The sequence below is a fragment of the Drosophila gunungcola genome, assembly GCF_025200985.1.
Source record: "Drosophila gunungcola strain Sukarami chromosome 2R unlocalized genomic scaffold, Dgunungcola_SK_2 000006F, whole genome shotgun sequence".
NCBI lineage: Eukaryota > Metazoa > Arthropoda > Insecta > Diptera > Drosophilidae > Drosophila > Drosophila gunungcola.
The window spans coordinates 243,575-266,199 of NW_026453168.1; the positions used below are offsets into that span (position 1 = coordinate 243,575).

Below are 22,625 nucleotides of genomic sequence, written 5' to 3' on the forward strand. Positions count from 1 at the left end.
GTTTTTCTTTAAACACGACTTTCTTTTGGTTAATCAAATAAAAAATGTAATAATTTAATTTGTATAAACTCAAAAGTTTTTCTTTAAACACGACTTTCTTTTGGTTAATCAAATAAAAAGTTAAATAATTTAATTTCCTTAAAAATCTCAAACAATAATACCATTACTAGGACCCAAACGTTTTATTGATAGTACATATTATTTAAATTCTTAGTCACAGACTAAACTACTTCGTCGGTTTGATAGTTATCTCATTCCTGCTGAAATGGTCAACATAAAAATATACGTTTAAACTATAATTGCTTTTATTTGACATTCATAAAAAACTACTTTACTTTTATCATTTAATTTCTTTGGTGGCAGTCTTCATGTTAAAAAATGGTGTCGTAAAATCTAATTAAATTTAAAAAACCTAAGTAATTAAAGAAAGGATGTTTGTAAAGGCAAAGATTCTTTGCTGAAATTAAATGTATTTGAGTTTAAAAATCCATTAAAAATATTTAAAATTTGATAAAATTATGAAAATGATATAGTATAGAATTCCAGGGCGCGAAATGAACGCGTTATCGATAGGCGCTGCCAATCGGCTGGGAGGGCAGCCCTGTTTTGCTAGGCTGCCAACCCGGTCGAGCAAAAACCCAATGCGAAACAACCCTGTCTTGCGAAATTATTTCGACGCGACGCGAGTGGAGAAAAACAATCCAATTTTTTGTGAAACCGAGATTTATCGTGGGCAGTTAGCAGCTAATCCGTTGTGAAGGGCACCAGGCGAAACGGGCGCCACCAGATGAGCAGCACGTGAACGATGGCGTTGAACAAGAGGAATAGCTCGCACTCGGACGCAGTGTCGGGTTCCGAGGTGGATTATAAGTTTTCGTGTCGCTGCTGCTTGAAAACGGACGCGGAGTACCTAAAACTAGACTCGGTGGCGATGGCGCGCAGCCTTGATCCCGCGGATGCGGGGGACAAGATCCCGCTCCTTCGATGCCTGCTCTTCTGCGTGGGCGCTGAAAATGCTCCGGAGCTTCCGCAGTTAATCTGCATTGAGTGTAGCAAGAGCCTGCAGGTGGCCTACTACTTCCTGAAGAATGCACTGCGTGCCCATGAGATTCTGTGCAGGAAACTGTGTTCCAAGGGTCAGAGAAGACCTAATGGCTCCTTGGGCCAGGAGCCAGAGAAGGGGCCGGCAAAGCCAGTCGCTAAAGAGGTGTGTTTGGTTCAATGGGTTCATAGTTCTCAGCCTACATTACCCACCATTTTTTTCGAATTTAGCCTGAGACACTGAAGACAATGCGGCACGAGTGCCAGGTGTGCGGAGTGGTGGTCTACAATCGCCTAGAGCTTAAGCAGCACATACGCCAGCATGCAGGTACAGGTTTCGCCTAAAACAAATAGTGTTTCACCTAATAGCATGGTATTCCCATTGCAGAGGGCATCTCTTACAACTGCAAGTTGTGCATCTTCACCACGCTGAAACAGCGCGTTCTACTGGAACACTATATGACCTTTCACGGTCTGTCCATTGGCCAGGCGGACGAACATATTAAGTCGAAGGAATCGCCAGCGCCCATTAATGAAGAACCCAAACCGGTGTGCACGCTGGAGGACATGGAATTGCTAATTCCCACTGTGCTGGCCCCCGATGACTACGTGCAGCCACAGCCGCAGATCGATGCAGACCAGCTGCGGGACATCGAGCAGCAGCTGGCCGTCAGCATGGGTGAGGCGGGGCCCGGAGTGGACACCCTCACCTCCACCTTGCCACCCATGGATACGCCCAATGTGAGCATCGGCACCGAGTACCTCGTCCTGCCCGATGGCACACTGCAGCAGGTCAACGGAAGCGGTGGGTCTAGCTAGCTGAGAGTAAGATCTTAAGAATGTACACTCATACCGATCCGTTGCAGGCGTGGTCATAGAGTATATTGACGATAGCAAGCCGAACAATCCCTCCAATGTTAATATTAGCCTGCAAAAGCTTCTGTCCGGCGATGACGCAAACGAGCCAATGGATATCGATGTCAACGAGCTAATCGTGGAGGAAGTTATGCCGCAGATAAGAGGTAAGATTTTGTTGAAAAACTTGAATCACCCTACTACAGTCTCTTATACGATTCCAGTCAAGCCAAAGCCAACCGTTGGCGGATCTCACATCTACAAGCACAAGTGCAAGCTGTGTCCCAAAACATTCTCAACAATTCCGCGATTAAAATCTCACCAGTTGACCCATAGCAGTTAGTTGATTCCTCCTTGATGCTCGATTTTGTTTTACCTACTAATCTCTGTCCCTCTGCTTCGAACAGATTTGCCCAAGTTCTTCTGTGACCAGTGCGATTTCTACTCGCTGCGGAGCGCCGATCTCATCCAGCACTACAAAATGGTTCACCATCGGTTGGATGAGAACGGAAAGATCATCAAGGACCCGGCGCCGGTAGAGCAGACCGGCGTGTTCTCGTGCGACATGTGTCTCTTTGAGACGCGCACGCCCACTCAGCTGAGGAATCACTACACCGAATCCCACACGATCCAGCCCACAGAGGTACAGCTGCGTCCCAGCTGGTCGGGCGAGGTGGGAGCCGGCACTGTCCATGAGGCACCGATTGTAGTGGCCACCAATGAGCTGCCGCCGGCTAGGAAATCAGATCACACCGACATCCAAGTGGGCATTAAATGTGAGTCTTGAGATCGTTTTAACCAGGGAATTCGAACTGGATTCGTCTTTCGCCGGTATTTCCGAGGGTTATGAAATGAGTCGCAAATGAATCTTTTTATTATACTGCTTGAGTTGGTGAAAACATTTTTATTTGATATTTATTGGTTAGTTATTTTACCAATTCCTTCGTTGGAACCACAACTCAATGAGTGTATTAGATATTTTGTTTTGCTCTTTGATTAACTCATTTGACGGTAATTTTCTGCAAACCCATACAAACCCAAAAGTTTACACAAAAGTAAAAATAACGTATACATTAAAAAAATAGATAACAATGCAATGCAATTTAAAATTATTTACAATCCGTTGTAATTTTCTATCAGTAAATTTAAGCTCAAATCATAATCGCATTTAGTCTTTGGCATTTATTAGCGGGTAGGACTGTGGGTATTGTCTTCAGCCTAAGCGCTAATGACAATTCAAAAAAGTTCCACAGAAGCTGGACTTTCATTGCATATTCAAAATAGAAAAAACATATGCAATGGAAAGATTGAGATCACATTTGTTGACTTTCGGTAAGGACCTAAACAGGATCAATTCATCTGGTGATTTTTGTGACTATTTTCATTTTCTCATGCTTGCAAAATATCCTAATTATTTGTAAAACAGTTTTTAAAGTGTGTGTTAAGTTGATTTTCCAGACTTTCCTTATAATATTTTACCTTTTTGGCATGAATGTGATGTAATGTTTTGCAGATCCACCAGTTGATCTAGGTCAGCCACTTGTTGCTGATCCGTCAGTTGTTGCGGCAGCGCAGGTGGAAGTGCAGCAACCAGCGGCTATGCCCACCATATCGACGACGATTCCTCAAACAAGCAGCATTAACATGGTGGTAGATGCCACGCCGCTCTTCTATGCGCCGACCTCCAGTTCCACGGTCGTAACACATTCGTTACCAGAGACAACGGTGGGGGAATCCACCGGCGGAACCGACAGCAATGCATTTGGAATTTTTCCAGAAATCCCAGAGACCAATCTTCCAGCGAACGAATCCGTTCAGCAAATGCCATCCGCCAATACGTCCAACATCTCGATGTTTGGCGACATGCAGGATTTCATTGACAACACCGATGTGGCCGCCATATGCACTATACCGGCGGATGATATGCCCGTGGTGGATGGTGATGATATTGTGATCGATAACAATAATATGAGTATTGATTTTGATGCCGAGAATCTGTTCGAGGACTTCGAGGAGGAGGACGATGCGGTGGGCGAAGAGGAGGGGGAGGAGGAGGAGGAAGAGGAGGATGCCGACAACGATGACGAAAATGACAACAATGATGCTGCAACGGATCAGAATTTGCTATTGACCAGCGACGACGATGATGTGGACGACTTCGATGACGAGCAATCGAAGCATCTGCAGAAGCCCTACTGCATTTACTGCAACAAGAAGTTTACCAGCCAGTACAAATTCGAAAACCACATGTTTGTGCATCGGGGTGAGTCACAAAAGCCACTTGGCTCTGTTAACCTAATACTAATATATCTGATTTTGCCTTCAGGCCTAGCTCCCTATCGCTGCGAGCTGTGCACCAATCTCTACAACATGAAGCGACTGCTCATCAGGCACTACAAAACCGTGCACAAGCGAATGCCCACAAGAGACATGGTCCAGGCCAAGGGCGATAAGGTGTCCGTGCCCCGAACCAACATTGAGACGCTCTGCGTTGGCAGTGTCAAGAGTAAGTTCGTTGCTGGAACTTTTTAAAATACACACCTTAAGCCATTTATCTCTGCTCTTAGAACCCATGCTCATGTGTGCAAAATGTCCGTTTGAGTGCGAATTAGATGCGGACATGCGAAAGCATTTGAATGCCCACCACGGCATCAATGATGGTGGTAAGTTTAAAGCTTTCGTTTGTCAATTTATTCTGAATTTTGACAAATTTGGCACACTTTAATGGTGATTTATAATTTGCAATGCCCATCAATTAAAATTGATATATTGTCACTAAAAGTGTTGGTTTATTATTTTATACATTGTTTATTAATATATTATATTGTCTTTTGCTTTCAGTGTCTGTGCATGCCAACGAGGTGTTTATTATACGCAGTACGTAACTATGTTGTCTTTTATATTTTTTATATTATACCTATATTCTAATTTTGAAAAATTTAACATTAAAATTTAACTTTCGTAATTTCTCCACAGAATTACCCTTCGAGTGCCCACGCTGCATTCGATCGTTTGCGGCAAAGAGCACTCTCAGCCGCCATCTGCAGCGCAGTCACCTGGTGGACACAATTATTGAGACGCAATCGCCGAATTCGGCGGCCACCACCACAGCCACAGAAAACCCGGCCGTAGAGGATGGCAAACTCAATCTGATGATGCCGACGGACGGTGGGGCTGAGAGAATGACGATGGCTGACTCAGAAGGCAATGGCGGTGGCAATGGTAAGAGCCTCAATAGCCTTGCAAGATTGAACTCAAATTCCCATTAAAACTATGCCCAACACCCGCGAACGCACCATACGATTGATAAACTAAAAATGCTGTTTGAACCCGAACAACGATCGTTGTTGATGATTGTTGTTCTTCTCGCCAGAAGGTGGAGGCAGAGATGATGGATCAGCATTAAGAATGGAGCCGGCAGTGCCAGAGGAAGAACTCGATCCAGTGACACTGGACGCAGCCACAGCGGTGACGACAACAGCAATTGCGGCAGCAATATCAGCGGCAGCAGCAGCGGAAGCTTCATCCTCCGGATCACCCACCACAACCACAGCCTCATCGTCAGCCAACCCCTTCCCCACATTTGACATGTATTACGACATCATGGGGGACGCGACCCAGCAGTCGACGCCAAATCTCCATGCCATTTCCAAAGTCACCAGCACGGATGCTTCATCGCTCAACGGGAGCGACAAACTGCTAGACACCTCCGCCGCTCTGGCTGCATTGCCATCGAAGGCGCTGCGCTCCAATTCCCGTCTGCCCCGCGGTCCCGTTTACGTGTGCAAGCTGTGCACCAAGGCCTTCGACGAGCTGGGCAAGTTGGTCAAGCACGAGATGGAGATGCACTCCAATACGGAGCGGGCGCGGTGGGGCTTCCAGCACAAGTGTGCCATTTGCAATACCTCCTACCGCACGCTGACGCTGCTCAAGTTCCACATGAAGCGGCACGTCCATCGGAAGCCCTGCAAGCTGTGCCCCAAAACCTTTGTCACGAACGTTGAGCTGGAGCGGCACACGAAGGCCAAACACAACAAGGACAAGACGATACGGTGTTCGTTTGAAGGCTGCCATATGATGTTCGCCTTCAAACACCATATGGTTCGCCATCAGAACACCACCCACCGGAGTACGGCCCCCCGGCACGTATGCCCTGTTTGCAACAAGGTACAAGTGAACAGTGTGCATTTGAGAAATCACATGAGCGAGCACAAGGACGCGCTAACGTATAAATGTCCAGAGTGCGATCGCACCTATTTGCGGCGTGGAAGGTGAGCTTATGACCTTTCATATGCAATTTCACATCTAATTCCCTATTCCCTATGTAGACTTCAAACCCATATTCTCAAGATCCACAATATCCGTCTAAACGACGAAGAAATAGGTACTCTCTCTTCAGTTGGTGGCAGTTCTAACAATCCGCTCGACGACGAAAAGGAAAGCGAGGAGGAGACCGCAACAGATGCCGCAGCCAACAATTCCAAGTAGTTTCAATTCATGCTCTCATTAATCAAGCAAAGAAATCGCACAATGTACAAAGTTTAATATAGTCTAAGTACTGTTCCTCATCCTTGATTTAGCACATCTAATGTCTTGAATTTTTCAATTTTAAGTTGTAGATTATGCGCATTAATCCTAAACTCTCATTTAACATAAGCCGAAATATAAAAAATTTGATGAATCTGTCGATCATCGATTTGTATTAGTGAAATAATCAATCAATCGTCAAGTGAAATTATCAATTATATTATAGAATCGCCTAAATTGTTAAATTTCGCACGAGGCCTCAACCACGACTGAGGCAATCTCCACCAGCTGGCTCTGCTTTGGCCAAAGAGTAAACAGCTTCACAATTAGTCTTAAAGAATCCTATATTATGTATTTTTTTTCTCATTGCTAAGGGACTTCCATGATGGTCATGTATTTTATATATTTGCGAGCAATAAATGTCCTTAATATATTAATATAATATCATTTAGTTTATCCTTTCCATGATTTTTAACCAAAAAAAAAAGATCTTTGAAAACAATCGATGTGATACATCAAATATATATATATTACACGTTTAAAATAAAACTAGGTTCGAGAGAAAAAATTGAATACTACTAACCATCGGTTCGCAAAGGTCAAGGGACCTCCTTCTTGAAGTTGTTCCACTTCCAGCTCCACTGATTCTCTAAGCTGAGTAGCTGCTGGTAGGACACAAAGTCATCTCTGGCGAACTCCTTCAAGCGAGCCAACTGGATCATGGCCTCGTCAATGGAAATGATGGGACCCAGCAACTGCACCGGCGAAGGCTCATCATCGTCGTCCCTGTTCGAGATGGGTTCGCTCTTGACCAGGACGGCCTCAAATTCCTGAAGCTCCAGGCTGTCACCTGTGGCATTGTAGGCGATGTTGTGCCTGATTCGCCATTTCTGCAGCCATCCAGATGAGGCCAAGAATCCGTCGTGGCCCACTTCCTCCGCTATCTGCTTGGCCTTTTCCCGCACCATCTCGCCAGATATGGCGATGTTATCGACTCTGGCTCTGGAGAACCAGTCAAAGCACAGCTCGTCGATCTGGGCGCCCTTGCTGGCTAAGGGGATTCCTCCGCATCTGGCTCATTTTCAGTTCTCCGGTTGTCAATCCTTCGCGGATTGAGTCTTTGTGTTTCAGAATTTCAGCAGCTTGGGTTTTTCCAATATTAAATCTGTATGGACTCGAAATTATTACTTATTTATGAGTATCCACATCGTTACCTTTTCGCCAAGTCCCGCACCGTTAGTTTATTCTGCTCGTGGGTCCGGATCACTTCCATTTTCTCTTCCAAATTAAGCCTTTTTTTTGGTTTCCTGGGTCGTCGCGGTAACATATCCATTGACCAACAGCAGGGGACACTTTCATTTGCTATAGTTAGTACAACACAACTGCAGAAATAATATATTTCCTTGTCCGCTCAAGGGAGTGTCCGTCCGTTTGTCATATACATTCGGTGAAGTGTGACCAACCAAGTAATGACAGTGGCGTAAGCTGGATTTAATATATGGGGACACATTTCAAACCACCAAATGCTTTTTTTTTGTAAATGGTATATGAGTAAAATGATTTTGAAAATTTTGCACACTTTTCTGTCAGGGGAGGGGTCACATATTAAAACCCCATTTGCAAGCGCCCCTGTTACTCAAAATAAGCCACAAAATCAAGCCGGCGCAAGAACTTTTTGCAACCCAAACACGGTCACACTATTTTTAATCACAAAAGAGCGGTATTAAATACACATTGCCAGCCCAATATATTTTTGAAGCACCACAACAAACTTATAATCAGCCGGGGAGGAGTATCTGTTCCAGCCAAAACGGAGCGCCATGGACGCCGCCACATCCGCTGCGGATCCCGCGCTGGTGGCCATGAACAAGTTGAACAAGGGTTCCAAGTGCCGAGCATGTCTGTCGGTGGACCGAAAAAACCGTTCAACTGAGCGCCGAGATTCCGAATCTGCAGAAGTCCCGCACCTACGCCCAGAGTCTGAAGCAGTGCACCAACCTGGACCTGCGTGTGATCAGTCCCGGTGGCTACCTGTGGCCCATGCAGATCTGCGTGCGCTGCTGCCGCGCCTTGGAGGTGGCCATGCACTTCGTGGAGATGGCCCTGGAATCGAATCTCAAGCTGTATGCCGAGGCCCAGAGCGTGAAGCTGCCCAGTCCCACCGGCGAACTGAAGCGCAAGGCCAGCAGCGAGACGCTCCACTGGAATCAGTTTAGCCAGGAGTTCGAGCAGTTCGTCGAGGGCTACGAGGGTGTGACGACGGGACCCATCGAGGAGAATGTCCTGTACATGCGAGGAGCGAAGGTGCCCCGACTGGATGTCGATGCGGCGAATAGCAAGAAAACGCCCAAAGAAGATGAAGGTGGGTTCATCTTCTGATTTAGCTTTATGTCTACTAATATCCCCTGTCATTTCCCACCTAAAAGTCATCCTTTTCGATGTCAAGTACGACACCAACGATCTGGAGGAAGAAGACGAGAACGACGGCTCGGATGCCAAGAACAATGAGACTTTCTTTGAGAGCAGTATTACGTCTGGAGATGCAGCTATTGCCGCCACAGTGCACAGCAGCAAAAACGGCGAGAATAATAACAACTATAATTTCAATAACAAAAACGGAGATATTTTGGATGTCGAGTGCGATCTTATACAACGCGCTCTATATATGACACTAAACGATGAAGGCAGCAGTCAAAGTCCGAGAGAGGAGAGGCCCAACAATGAAAACCATTTAAAAGGTAAGCTAAAAATGAGTTGTGTCTATTTAGTATAAACATTTTCTGCTTTATAGCCGCTGGGGGAGATGGTCCTTTGCCACCATTGGTTCAGGAAGCCACGACTAGCAGCATGGTGGCAAACATACCACTTCTGAAATGCAATATTTGCCAATATACGCATACCGATGCGGAGCAGCTAAGAAATCATTACAAAAGTATTCACAAAATATCTATGGCCGAAGATGAAATAATTGGACTAAACAAAAGTGGGTAGCTTCTTACAATATCATCTTTGTGCATGTTTAAAAGAGTCTTTCATTGTAGATCAAAATTTCAAGTGCCGACCTTGCAATAGTTATGAGACGAAAGACAGGAATGAAATGCAGAAACATCTCATAGACCACCATAAAATAGATGGGGATTTTGGTAGGCGCAAAGATTGTGCTTAAGAGAACCATACTTAATTGCTTGTATTCTACAGAAATGTACTGCTATATGCAGGCAAATTGCCCAGCCTGTGACAGGATATTCAAGGATCAGCGGTCGGCTAGGAAGCATTACACAAGGGTGCACACTCCGGTGCAGGTAGTGGTGTCGCCCACGGAGACATACGCTTGCAAGGTCTGCGAAAAGGTGTTCAACCAGAAGGCCAGCCTACATAGCCACCAGCGATTCTGTCAGGTGAAGGATTTTGTCCACTGCACCTTCTGCGATCAGGAGTTCGGCAGCATGCGAAAGTATGAACTCCATCTGCAGCAACAGCATGCCGTGGAAACTCTGCACGAGTGTGAGATTTGCCACAGGAGCTTCAAGAGCGCCGACACCCTGGCCATGCATCGAAAGCGGCATTCTGAGCGGCACTTTCAGTGCGACAAGTGCTCGCTGAATTACGTTAACTCAGCGGAGTTGCGGGTGCACTACGAACGGGCCCACGTGAACGAGGAGCAGGTGAGCTGCCTTACCTGCGGCAGCCAGTTTCAAAACGTGACCCTGATGCGCGAGCACGAGCAGAGGAGTCACCAAAAGCCTAAGGTCTGGCGCTGTGAGGTGTGCAACTTTGAGACGAAGAACAGGTGGCAAAGGCGTCAGCATCAGTACGAGCACAAGGAATACCCGTACAAGTGCCAGAACTGCACCGGCGAGTTTGCTGATCGCAGCAAGTAAGTAATATTTTCAAAGCCTCCACCAGAAATTCATCACAATCAAAATTTCAGATTCCGGCAACATTCCAAAAAGGTGCATGGCATCGAGCTCAGCGACGAGCGGCTGGCCGAGATGTTTCGCGAGAAGAAGGGCTACACCAATCGGCACGATGCATTCAACAGGTCGAACAACTCTCTGGAGATTCCCGGCTTCACGGAGGACTGCTTCACGGAGTTGAAGAGTCTGGGCGTGGACTACGACGACATAACCACAGATCTCTTCGCGAGCTCCACCGCCCTGGACAACCTGCTTGACCTGATACCCTAAAGCGAGCGCCAATCCATCAACCTGCATAGAATTTATAAATTCAAACGGCACGAATAATAGCTGATGAGAGCTAGAAGACTGTCTGCATTTTACAAATCAACCTAACCGACAATGCATTATACATATATCAAACCTTTTCAGTTCGGACAACTTTTTTGCTCAGAGAACTCAGACCAAAACGTACATTTTACATGTATCCACAGTGAAACCATGATATTTTTGAAGTCACAATCTCAATAAACAAGAAAAGGAAACCAGCGTTTCTGAAGCGCACAAAATGCTCTCAAGTTCGATTTACACTCTGAAGGAGTTTTGTATTTAAACTATTTCAATTGCAATAACTAATTAACGCCCTGGATGAATTTTGAGAGAAAGTCCGTGGGTTTGGGTTCCTGCGATTCCTTCCAGTAGCGCATGATGTGGCCCTTCTGCTTCCAGATCTCCACGGATTCCTTGAGCTCCATTTGGCCCTGGGTAAAGAGGGTGAGTTACTATCCATAGGAATCTTTGGCGGAGGGTCTTACCTTGATGACCAGCATGTCGATCACCCGGATGTCGGTGACGCTGCGATTCTTGACGAACTCCTCGCGCAACTTGTCCCGGCACTGCTCCACGGTCATGGGGATGTCGTAGTCCATGACTGCGAGGGAAAAGAGCGGGTTATTCGGCGTCGGGATGCAGATTCTGATGACATAACCAGGAGCACTCACCGATATAGGGAATCTGGCGGTACCAGGCCTTGTACAGATTGAGGGCGCGCTTGCGGGCCTCCTCCCGATCCACGGACAGGATGGGGCGCACCTGCTGCACGACTCGCTTCACGGCTTCACGTCCGGCCATTTGATTTGTTTTTATTTCTTCTGTTTTTCCTACGACCGAAGTGCTAGCAGCAGAACAGTGTGGCCAGGTTTTACTTGCTCACAATACCAATATTTCAAATAAATTATTAGGGGTATCAGTTAAAATTTGGTCAGCTGTTCATCACCTGTTTTATGCAATTTCCATTTTCAGAAATAAAACAAAAACAAAATTAAAGCTATAAAATTGCTTAAATAAACAGTTTGTTTTAACGGACACAATTTCAGCAATTCAAATAAAAAAATGTATAGCCACTTTTACGGGGTGGCAACGCCTCAGCTTCACCCAAACTAGCAGTCTGGCAGCACCGCCACTTTGGCCAAAGATTGACTCTTAATTAAAACGCAGATGAAATGGCCAGCGATTTTCCGCCTTTGGCCATCCGGATTTGGATGCACAAGCTGAAGAAGGGCGTGGGTCAGCCGGCGTCTATCCTGGAGCGCTCCCTGCTGAACTTCATGAGTGCAGGTGAGTGGCCAATCCAATTGGCTGGCCAATGCGAACTAATAACAAATCAATCTTGTCCAGGGGCGGCCAGTTTGTCGGTGGAGAATGCCACGAAGCGGGGCATCCTAGTCCCGAGGGCAGTCGGCGGAAGAGCCAAGCGGCTGACCCTGACCTTCTGCCAGAAAGTCAGCAGCCTGCCCATCTCTAAAACTGATACCTACTGTTTCGAGTGCCATTTGGCAGGAGAGGTCATGGAATGCGAGTCCTGTGAGCGCTCCTTCCACGAGGATTGCCAGCGCAAGGATCCAGAGAAGCCCAACTATTCGGTGCCGTCGGACAAGGGTCAACCTTATCGGTTCCCAGTCAACGAATCGGACACGGATCCCGAAAACAACCAGAATTTGAATGCGAGCCAGACGTCCACGCCAAAGCCCCTGCTCGATCACAATAGCAACATCAATCAGGACTTACTAGCCACTCCGGAATTCCTAGCCACTCCGGAATTTCTCAAGCACGAGAGTCCCGAGTGGGACGACGATGTCTTCTTCGTGAGCGAGCAGAAAGGGGCCCGCCAGCGAAAGCAGGCCGGGATCAAGAACGAACTGCAGAGCAGCCTGGACTGCGATGAGGGCAGCGATCTGGGGCGCTGCACCCGCTGCCGGCTGCTCTCCCTGGCCGCCATTCACAATCCCCCGCAGCTGAACAAACAAGAACTAGGCTGCCTTTTGAAATACTCCTGGGACAAGCATCACTCCTGGATAACCATGGACGTGGCCAAATACATGGACAAGCACTGGAACGAACGCGACAAGGCACTGGTCAAGCGCGTTCTTTTCAAGTCAAAGATCTTGGGAATGGCCAACATCGAGCGGAATATCGAGACGAAGAAGTATACGTACCTAACGGAGTTCCTGGTCGATCTGCTCGATCTTCAGCACAACATTGCCGTGTTCTTTGGCCCCAAGAGTGAGGAGTACAATGCCACAAAGTGGCTGGTGAGAGATGTGGCGCACGACATCCGGGAAATACGACGATGTCCCGACTGCTTTCGGTACTCTAACGAAGCTAGCCTTTCGGACCTCTGGTTCGCCAAACCATGCCTCCAGAGGCACGAATTGGTCTTTGCCAAACAAACAGGTTCGCCACCATGGCCGGCAAAGGTAGGTAGCCAAACTTTTTTAAGGCAGTAGATTCCTAATTCAAATTCAGTTGAGTGACACTTTCAGTTCGTCTACTTACACTATTCATGTTTCAAATTTACAAGCAAAGCCTTACTTTTTAAAAGGACAAGAAAACGAACAAAAGCGAAACATGACGAGCAAATAATTAATTTTAAAGTTTAAAGTCTTTATATTTGTTTTTACCAGGTTATGAGCGTGTCCAAAAAGCATCCAATTAAGTACGATGTACGCTTTTTTGGAGGCTCTCATTCCCGGGCACTCATTTCAGAACGTGACATCACTCCCATCGAGTCGGACATTCAGTCGCACTTTAAGCCCCGCAACTCGAAAGCCCTGAGCGCCGCTTTGAGGGAACTGCAGTGCCACATGATATTGTCCCACTATTCCGCTTCGCTGTTTGGCTTCCATGCTAATCCCACCATTGCCAAGAATCTCATACAGATAGCCCTGTCGCATTGCACTGAATCATCGGAAACCGCCACGGCTACCAAGCGAAGAAGGCCGTCCACTCCGGCCAATCCAGGCAGTGCGAAGAAGCGAAGGCTTAATCTCACCACTCCAGATGCCCCATCGCCGGTGCCGATTCGAGCAACGAATCCTGACTCCGTTACCTATGATAATCTAACCGCTGAAGTACTGCAGGCGCACGAAGATCTGCTGAAGTGCCAGAACGAGCTGACCGCCATGCAAAAGAAGCTGGATGAAGTCAAGCGGAAGCGGTGGTGCTACCACTGCCTGGAGGAGGCCGTCTTCGACTGCTGCTTCACTGCGTCCTACTGCAGCGCGGAGTGCCAGCGACGCGATAAGAGACGCCACCAGGCCACTTGTAGAGTCAATCACTAAAATAAGCCGCATGTTGAACGCAAATTCGAGATATTTATTAATGTCGTTTTGTGAAACTGGATTACTTGCAATCCAACGTGATAAAATCTCGTTACCCACAATCCCATGTATCGTTTTGTAAGATACTCTAAAGTATTCCAAGAATTTCTGTAAAAGTAATATATTAAACGAACGTAATGGTTAAAATCTAATCTAAAAAAAATCTAAATCGGATTTTGTCATTTTGAAAAGCGCGCCTTTGGTTGTCTCATGATGGGCAGCACTTTGCCCAGTAGATGGCGCCTCTTTATCTTCAAAACTACAAAGACATGATTCAATTTTAAAAACATAAAAGCAGCGCTACTTTGCGGTAATTATTTAAGAGACACAAAAAAAATTAATTTGAAATTTATAAATTTGATTAATTGTAACTACCAAATCGGTAGAAAGTTTCTGCGATCTGAGATAGTGCACTTTTAATACCATAGTAAACTGCAGCAGGACTTAATGCTAACATTTAATGTTAATCTAGTTAAAAGCCATAAAATACCTTTAGATATTTTGCTCAAAATTTTAACCTGCTCCCATTATGGACAATTACGCTCTGGTAAACGTGTTTACCCCGCAGTTTCAAGCTGTAAACAGGCAAAAAGTTCAGCCAAAAGGTCAAATCGAATTGGCGAAACGCTTAAAAGGGTTCAATGCAATTTACGAGTGCAGGCGAGCATGTGAATGCATCAGATACGAGGGAGCGATCGAGGGGCTTGCCTTTTATGAATGCAGGCCGGCGGGAAAATGGCCGTTAAGCGGTTATCCCAAAATAATTGATTTATGCCGGGTTCAGCAGACAATTTTGGGGGCCAGTCCCCAAATGGAAATGGCCACAAGAGTTGGCACCTTGCGCCGGCACAGATAGAAATCCAAAATACATGGCTGTAATAAATATTTCACTTAGGGGCCGAAGTAACATCACAACACGATTAATGCTCAGTCTGGGGTTTCCAGTTACGGGTTTCGCTCGGTATTCGTATTCTGTTCCCCAAAGTCGGAAGTCACGTTTAAACGTTTTCGCTAAAAGTTTCACACAGCAGATGATTGATGAGCCGCACACAAGTATTACTTACCTACATGTGCACGGAATATATGGTCATTAGGGCTGCCTTGTGTTTATCTTTGACTCGCTTTAATGCACTTTCGCACTCGATATAGTAAATCATTTTTGGGATATTTCACCCTGCCACTTAATTAAGCCAGAAGCTGAATCAATAACATTCTCTTCCATTTCCCTTCCCATTTAGAGCAAGTCATCATTGTTTGTTGTCTAAATGTTTATTCAACATTTTTGGCCTGTGGCTGAGATGTGAAACTTTTGCATTTTGCAATCAAAATCTCTGTCACACGAATGCCAATATTTGGGTGAAAATTTGACAAAGAAAAACAGACAAATTCCATGGGCAATTAGGAAAATGCTGTCTTTTTGTCGAAAACAAACATGGTTTTTTTTGTTGTATTTTCGTCTGTCTGCTTGCACTTCGAATTGTGTTTTAATTATGTGAAAACTTCAGGGGAGTTTTCATTTAAAACTGCCTGCTGCCTATTAAAATCTCCCTGACAAGACGAAACATTTTTCATCAACTCGTAATCAAATTACTCGCCTGCTAATTTAAGCTGCACTAATTTGTCTACATCACGAAGGGAGTTTTCCCTTGGCTGAAGTGAGTATCTTGGTGCTTATCGCTTACCTTCCAGGTTGTCAAAAGGCGCAGGACTCCAAGGAATTTTGTGACAGGCAGCAAGGATTTATTGGCCCAACGTTGCCTGCCTACAATTGCCAACAAGTGCAGAATCCTCTTAATTAATTCCTTTGCGCCAGGCGAAAAGCTGTCAGACCCAAAAGCAAAAACATGTGATGAGATGAGAGATGTTGGGAATATAGTTGAGTTTGCAACTGGAATTAATTTGTATTACTTACTAAATACGCTTAAGAGTAAATGTCTATATACTTGAATTCTAGTTACGGTTACTGGTTTCCATTTTAAAGAAAATAAAAGATTTTGTAGAAAACAACAAGTATATTAAAGGTGGTTAAGTTGACACCACTTATTGTTAAAGGCACATTTTATTTATAGCCCTATCCATTATTGTACTAAAATTGTATTTGAAACAGAATGTCACAGAAAATTTTAAAAATAAATAATTAAAAAAAAAATCGTTTCTAACTATGAAAGAGGACCTTTGAATTATCCATATTAATTAAGCCATGTAATAGACTTTTTATATAATTAATGTTATATTTATTTTTTATTTATCTCTTGGGATCAACTTTTGTAATTCTTAAAGAGTCCTAGTCATGTGTCCTCTGGTGCACTAAAATAGTATTTTACTTATAAACTGGTATACACGTCTTGTGTTTCTTTAGTTTTTCCTGGCTCCAATTTTCCAGCTGCTGCCAGTGTAAGCTCCAGTGAAGCTGCTCCTATTTGTCCTTAGCCTTGACTCGACCAATGACCAATGCCAAGGATATCGTTTGCTGTCGCCACCAAGCCATCGTCCTTCTGCAACAGCTGCGCAGAATTAAATCATTTACGGGGTGGGAACGGGAACCAGCACTCCAGACAGGCCATGAAATGCAATTTCAGCCACCAACATGTGGAAAATGCTGTTGCTTGTAAAATTTTTTGGCATGCGACAAATATTTCCCACAATAAGGGGAGCCAGAACTTTAATTTATGTGCAGTGAAAAGTGCAACTGCACGCCCCAACGACAACAACGAGCTGCAACGAGCAACATGCAACACCCAACCAGCAACATGCAGCAGAATATTGAACAAAACAACCGCAGTCAGCCAGATTGCATTTGAGCAGCTTCCCCAGCGGATAGCAAGTAAATGAGTCTATTATGGGCGCCCAAGAGGCGGTATAATAACCATTGAGAATTTGGAGGAAAAGGCCTTAATTTGTGAGGGCGTGTAATTAAAATACTGTGCTAAACCGTTCTGGAATTCCATCACCAAACTGACAAAGTGTCAGAAATTATGCTGATTTTATTTCTATTTTTATGAATATGCGTCATTTGGGTTTGGGTTTGGATTTGGGAGGTCTTGCATAACCGCAACGAACTTTGAAAATGAGTCGCAATCTGGGTGAGGGCCCCACCCAAAAGTCCAAAATTCTGATCCGCCATCAGTGAGTCAGATTTGGCGACCCTGTTAAGTCATTTATGGTTTAAGATAATTCCGAAGAACCCAAAACTCAAGAGTCAATGGCCAAAAGTTTTGTGGCCCAAGAGAGGTCATAATCCAGCGTCAATATTGGCCAAAACTATAAAAGATATTAGCATAATTAATTTATTGATTTCATTATAGTAAGCTTGAATATATTTATATATTCATATTCACATACTTATATATTTAAAGTAAGAATATATAATATAATAAAGATTAATAGGTTTAAATTGCCTGTTTACCAACAAAATTTCCCTTATTTTTGTTCCCTTAACTTAATTAGGTAACATAAATTGCTCCCAAGTCATGGAAAGAGAAGCCACTTTTAAGTGCAATAATTTTAATTCATTAATAGCTCTGCTCATAAATGCTTTCTTTCCCGCAAATGATTTAATTTTTTCATTAATTTACATGCTAATAGGAGTTGACTTATCATTCCCCTGTCAAAAAAAAAAAAAAAAAATTCAAAAGCCAAAGTCATTTCCATTTCCTGTTTTTTTCCCCCACAACTTTAACTGCAACTTTAGCTTTCGAATTTCTTTTAAAACCAATTATCAAATCATGTCGCTGCCGGCTGACAAACTCATTTATTTTGCTCGCTGCACTCAAATATGAGACAGACCCACATACATCATACTTGCACTTGGTGTGGATCTGGAAATGGATATGGACATGGCACTGGGAAAACCCCCTTATCCCACTCGTGGCCCCCACTTTTTAAATGCAACCTAATTTTGCTTTCGTTTCCACACATGCAACTACACGCGATGGCAGAAATGGTTTGTTTTCCTTGAGAAAAGTTGATCTGCCCTTTCCACTCAGATCCCCAACTCATAGACCACAATACCATAACCACGACCAAGACCAAGACCGAGACCCAGATCCACATCCACATCCAAAAAAGTGTCAAACTGTCGCCAGGGCCTGAAATTGTCATTAGTCAGTGTCCATTGCCTCGTTTACAGGTTTGAGAATTACATTTGAAAAACGGGGAAAATGGTGTGGGCAATTTCCCACTAATTTAAATGTGTGACAATTAAATTTGTAGGTTTCTTTCTTTGACTATCAATTAGCTTCTTTCAAGAGGAAGAAACCCCAATTCTGCCAGAAGTTTATATGCTATTTTATAAAGAAAAAAAATGATTTAAAAACTTATTTGCTCAGAAAAATTATTATATATTTAACTACATAGTTATTACAAAGTTATTTTTGTGCACTTTCAGCTATATACCTTCTATTTATATAAAGTTATTTAATATTTTAATCGATTATTTAATCATATTATAAGTTCTGACACCGAATATTAAGCAGAAAACTTAAAAACTTGATATTAAATTCTTCTGTCAGTCACAACTTGTTTTTCTGTTTTTCTGCATTTTCAATTGATTATATTTTTGCAATACGTGCTATTTTTTCTTACTTACGTTGGCGCTCAAAATACATCAGCATAAATCATCGCTTAGCGCCACAAAAAAAATGAGTAAAAAGGAGTGGAAACAAGAAAAACATAGCGACATATTAAATTTACAAGTTGATTTTGATTTATGCGCAATTAGCATATGGACAGACACACAAACCGAGATTTGTTGTCTGCAGACGCTAACTTAATTTAACTTTCCTTGTTGTTGTTGTTGTTGTTTGTTTTTGTTGCTGTTGTTGTTGCTGTCACTGTGTTGGTTGCAATATATTTTGTTGTTGTTGCTATTCCGTCTCAATTTGCTGCCTGCGCCGCCTGTCGCCGTCAATTAGGCCGGGAAATTGCAAACGGTTTGAGTTTAAGCCGCTTGTAAAATAGGAGGGTGGAAAATTCATTCAAATTAAGGTAGGCCCTCATTTGTTATGATTTCTCAAATATTTATGTAATACTTACTGTCCATCGTAACTTCATATTAATATTATTTTACTATTTTCAATACACAAAATTATTTATATGCCTATTCAATTTTCAATACCCCTTAAATGGTTATAATTATATTTTTCAGATACTCGAAATAAAATACAATGCTTGTTGGAAACACAAACTTATTTATCCACGGTAACAAAAAGTTTAAAAACGTTATTTTAAGATTTGTTACACAGAAAGACTTAATTGTTAGCCGGAATTATATTCCGAATTTTAAATTTTAATTCAATAAGAATTATGGCAAGGAGTGTGTTTCTGGATTTTTGAGTTCAAATTAAAGAAGAACATTTATTTTAATAATAATCGTTTGGTCTTAAACTGATCAGAAAGTATGTACATTACAGTTTGTGCAAATGTTTTTGTTAGCTATAACTCTTTAACAAGTGTGTTGAGAACGGTTTTAGCAAGCGAGCACATTTCCTGAAAGCCAGATAACCATTAATGTATTTAAACATTTTCCATGTCCGAAATGCATGCCTTAATTTATATATTACCACACCCAGACTTAATTCACTTAAGCGCCTTTTCATGTTGGCACCTAAAAGCTTTGAATGCAATGGATGCACATTGGAATCAGCATCTCGCCGCGTTTTGTGGGCGCGCAGAAGTTTCTCACTCTGTCGCCATCAACTTCAAACTGGCAGAACAAACGCACAGATACGGATAGGGCTATAAATGCTACAAATGCTGGCAGACTCGGGGCAACTCGAATTAATTAAAACTGAAAATTGCAGTTTCGCTTGGCAGGGAAATGTGGCTTTTTAAAAACCTGCAATTAGCAGCGTAAAATCTCTGCGGCTCGTAATTTGATAAGTCCTCGAAACTTGACCCACTTTTTGGGCATACGGATACGCTAATGAAGTCCATCTGAGAGGGAATTTTATTTCACTTATTTCTCGGGCCCACAGCCCCCAAAAAATGTGGGCCCTCCTTTTCGCCTGTCGTTTATTTTTACGACGCTTTCATTTAAGCGCTGGCATTTAATGTGAAATTTATCATTCCGACGCCACGCCCCCAACCATCCGACAAATCGTCGGCCTTGGACAGATTTTTTATTGCACTCACATTTCTCCGAGGCGTAAACTGATATTTTCATTTTTTCAGTTTTTCAGTTTTTAAAGTTGCGGGTTGTTGGACGTTGGCTTTTAAATGAGAGTTCCTTTGGCACATTCATTTTTTTGGAGTCACAACTTTTAACCGCAGCCTGTCTGCGCTTTGGTCGCTTGCGGGTTGGCAATCAAAAAGCTAGAAAAAATTAATATCAAACAGGAGTTTTCCCATTGCCCGGTGGATAAAGTTTTCTATCAAAGGAATTTTCCAAAAATAATATTATTATGAGCGAGAAAAGTTTGGGGATAAGTGGAAACGAACGCATTTAGTTAGGAACGTAATTAAGGTGTTTTAATTAGATCGTCAAAGTTCCTTCTCTTAGACCATTTAAAAAAATTATTTTAAATACTTTTTGTAATTACAGTGAGCAAAGTTGTTTTCATTAAAAATTGATTCTAACATTAAGCTAATTTTGATATACTCTTGCAGAGGGTTTTATATTTTCATAAAACGTATATATTCTTGATCGGCATCGCCAGGCGAGTACAAAAACAGGTATTTCAGTTTTAGAGCAATCTAGAGGAAACCTTTCCATAATTAATGACATACTATTACAATCAATAAACTTTTGAAACAGTGGTATGCAAATTGAATTAAAGTTTTGACATGGATGTACATACAGAAATATGTTTTTAGACGCCCGAGCGCCGGTTTTAATTTTATAAGAATCGGCTATTATATAAAGAAAGAATGAAAATAGTAAGAAAATAATGAGAGGTATCAACATAACTTTGTTGTTTGTTTAACATATAAGCATTCGTATAACTCGAGATTAAGATTTATTTTAAGATATTAAAAATAAAATGTATAATTTAATAAAAATATAAGCATTAAAATCTGTTTATATATTCCAATTTTGTTTGGTTTGCAATGGTATACAAACTTCGGATTTCCGATTACTTAGTTACTTATAAATAAAAATAATAAGTTTTATTGAACGGAAACTAAGTAATTTTGGTTAAGTAACTTATACATAGTTAATTTAATTTTGCGAATTACAACTTTTGAATTGCCAGCGTTGCTAGAAAATCAATCATTAGAGACGGATAAACACCGATGGTTTCTGCCAAACATCGATAGGACCGATATTTTGAAAACATCGGCGACATCGATGTTGGCATCGATGTTTGTCCACCTCTACACCGCGCAATTCTCGTAAATTTTCGGATCCGACGACGTCGCTGCGCGCATGTATAAAGCCAATTTGCGCCTAAAAAGCGTTGTACCAATAGTAAAAATCACTAAAAGTCAATTACAAAAAACAACAAATGCACGTGAAGGCGGAAATAAAATAAAAACGCGTATATTTAATACAGAAAACAACCGAAAATTTAAATTTTAAAAAATGCTGCTGCAAACCCCGATGCCTGGCGCAGGTTAGAGCGAGACAACGCTACTTACTCAAGTATGTGTGCAATTTGTTGATAGTATTTGCTGTTGTTGTAAAAATGCCCCGCTTGCAGGCGTGCAACAACAAACAGACCTGAAACCACAAAAAAAACTCGAATGCCGGCAAAACAAAAACGCGTAAACATAAATTCGATTGATGCGAAAAGAGCAAAATAAGAAAACCGAAAGCATATCGTTGAAGAATACACAACAAAAGTGGAGGTGGAGTGAGCTGAGGTATCTGTGTGCGTCGCGTAACTACGCGTGTGTATGTGTGTTTGTGCAAAGGATAGGAATAGGAGGTGTAATCGGCGATTGTCGGAAATCGAAAGCCAAAATGTGGTAAACAAAAAAATAAATAATAAAACTGAGCCATTCAAATTACCTCCGATTGTAAACGACGGTTTCCAGTTTAATCAGCGAAAAATCGAACAGAAAATGGCCCGCAAAGTAAACAAACACAGCAGGACAATTTGGAGCTGGCTAGTCGGCAGTTATTTGATCCTACAATTGATTGGAAGCAGTTTCGCAAGTCAAGGTAAGAAATTCAGTCTAAAATTGAAGCTCTACATTAGAGAAAAAGTGTGAACACACTATATTAAAGGTAAACTAAAGGAAAACAATCTCTAAAATCTGAAATAAGATCCCTAATTTAAAGTCTACAAATTAAACTCGCTTAATTGATCCCAACATAAGGGAGATCCTAAAGGTGCTGTATAGCTTATACAGCAAGTCTACACAATTAACATTTTACAACCACTAGAAGTAACAGTTTTGGTTCATCTTACACACTGTGCAATGTGAGGCTGATGATATACAGTTCCATTTTTAAACCCGAATTATTTTTCTGTCAATATAGTTTTAATGGAAATTCACTTCAAACCAATTTTATTTTAACCAAACAGAAACCATCCATCTTTATATTAAAAGTCAAAAAGCTCTTAGATGATTTGCCTATTAATAATTTTCGTATAATTCCAACAAATTAAATTAATCAAATTGCATCATCTCTAAATTTTTAAAACTCAAACTCTTCTTTACTTTATTCTGCGTTGTGATACTAAATTTATTGTACCTTTAA

The 22,625-nt window shown here is 42.6% G+C and overlaps 5 protein-coding genes across 12 annotated transcripts in view; 3 read left to right on the plus strand and 2 right to left on the minus strand.

Moving 5' to 3' along the window:
- Nucleotides 1-625: 625 nt before the first annotated feature.
- LOC128254960 (uncharacterized) lies at nucleotides 626-10,888 on the plus strand. The gene is made up of 19 exons (XM_052984356.1): nucleotides 626-1,207; nucleotides 1,273-1,369; nucleotides 1,430-1,846; nucleotides 1,908-2,063; nucleotides 2,121-2,234; nucleotides 2,304-2,672; nucleotides 3,410-4,159; nucleotides 4,223-4,402; nucleotides 4,464-4,559; nucleotides 4,738-4,773; nucleotides 4,873-5,118; nucleotides 5,270-6,167; nucleotides 6,225-6,380; nucleotides 8,304-8,785; nucleotides 8,850-9,161; nucleotides 9,215-9,406; nucleotides 9,465-9,566; nucleotides 9,622-10,300; nucleotides 10,355-10,888. The coding sequence occupies exons 1-19, from the start codon at nucleotides 806-808 to the stop codon at nucleotides 10,608-10,610; spliced, it is 5,940 nt and encodes a 1,979-aa protein (XP_052840316.1). The 5' UTR covers nucleotides 626-805; the 3' UTR covers nucleotides 10,611-10,888.
- On the minus strand, nucleotides 6,915-8,035 carry LOC128254911 (tigger transposable element-derived protein 6). Its single transcript, XM_052984274.1, is given in 3 exon segments — nucleotides 6,915-7,469; nucleotides 7,471-7,588; nucleotides 7,638-8,035. Coding segments are annotated over 3 exon segments (684 nt in total). The 5' UTR covers nucleotides 7,757-8,035; the 3' UTR covers nucleotides 6,915-7,022.
- A 10-nt stretch (nucleotides 10,889-10,898) lies between the features above and the next one.
- Nucleotides 10,899-11,538, minus strand: LOC128254915 (NADH dehydrogenase [ubiquinone] 1 alpha subcomplex subunit 6). Its single transcript, XM_052984280.1, has 3 exons — nucleotides 11,321-11,538; nucleotides 11,135-11,250; nucleotides 10,899-11,080 (listed from the first exon to the last, which is right to left on the minus strand). The coding sequence occupies exons 1-3, from the start codon at nucleotides 11,448-11,450 to the stop codon at nucleotides 10,952-10,954; spliced, it is 375 nt and encodes a 124-aa protein (XP_052840240.1). The 5' UTR covers nucleotides 11,451-11,538; the 3' UTR covers nucleotides 10,899-10,951.
- Nucleotides 11,539-11,654: 116 nt separating this feature from the next.
- Nucleotides 11,655-14,125, plus strand: LOC128254905 (uncharacterized). Its single transcript, XM_052984269.1, has 3 exons — nucleotides 11,655-11,936; nucleotides 11,997-13,075; nucleotides 13,283-14,125. Exons 1-3 carry the CDS (start codon nucleotides 11,822-11,824, stop codon nucleotides 13,937-13,939), a joined length of 1,851 nt encoding a protein of 616 aa, XP_052840229.1. The 5' UTR covers nucleotides 11,655-11,821; the 3' UTR covers nucleotides 13,940-14,125.
- Nucleotides 14,126-21,290: 7,165 nt separating this feature from the next.
- Nucleotides 21,291-22,625, plus strand: part of LOC128254901 (neogenin) — a 35,908-nt gene continuing 34,573 nt past the window's right edge. For 6 of the 8 annotated variants that reach the window (XM_052984257.1, XM_052984258.1, XM_052984259.1 and 3 more), the window contains exon 1: nucleotides 21,291-22,082. In XM_052984257.1, the coding sequence (XP_052840217.1) occupies nucleotides 21,815-22,082 (268 nt within the window). In that variant the 5' untranslated portion in view covers nucleotides 21,291-21,814. The remainder of the gene's footprint in view (nucleotides 22,083-22,625) is intronic. The other 2 variants (XM_052984261.1, XM_052984262.1) reach the window with 2 other exon arrangements.

Excerpts from the sequence above, each read along its gene's own strand:
- LOC128254960 (XM_052984356.1), top strand. The coding sequence starts at position 806 with ATGGCGTTGAACAAGAGGAATAGCTCGCACTCGGACGCAGTGTCGGGT. Across the intron at positions 2,673-3,409 it reads CATCCAAGTGGGCATTAAAT|ATCCACCAGTTGATCTAGGT; the intron begins GTGAGTCTTGAG and ends AATGTTTTGCAG. Across the intron at positions 6,168-6,224 it reads ACCTATTTGCGGCGTGGAAG|ACTTCAAACCCATATTCTCA; the intron begins GTGAGCTTATGA and ends TTCCCTATGTAG.
- LOC128254915 (XM_052984280.1), bottom strand. The coding sequence starts at position 11,450 with ATGGCCGGACGTGAAGCCGTGAAGCGAGTCGTGCAGCAGGTGCGCCCC. Across the intron at positions 11,251-11,320 it reads CCGCCAGATTCCCTATATCG|TCATGGACTACGACATCCCC; the intron begins GTGAGTGCTCCT and ends TTTCCCTCGCAG. Across the intron at positions 11,081-11,134 it reads TCGACATGCTGGTCATCAAG|GGCCAAATGGAGCTCAAGGA; the intron begins GTAAGACCCTCC and ends CTCTTTACCCAG.
- LOC128254905 (XM_052984269.1), top strand. The coding sequence starts at position 11,822 with ATGGCCAGCGATTTTCCGCCTTTGGCCATCCGGATTTGGATGCACAAG. Across the intron at positions 11,937-11,996 it reads GCTGAACTTCATGAGTGCAG|GGGCGGCCAGTTTGTCGGTG; the intron begins GTGAGTGGCCAA and ends AATCTTGTCCAG. Across the intron at positions 13,076-13,282 it reads CGCCACCATGGCCGGCAAAG|GTTATGAGCGTGTCCAAAAA; the intron begins GTAGGTAGCCAA and ends TGTTTTTACCAG.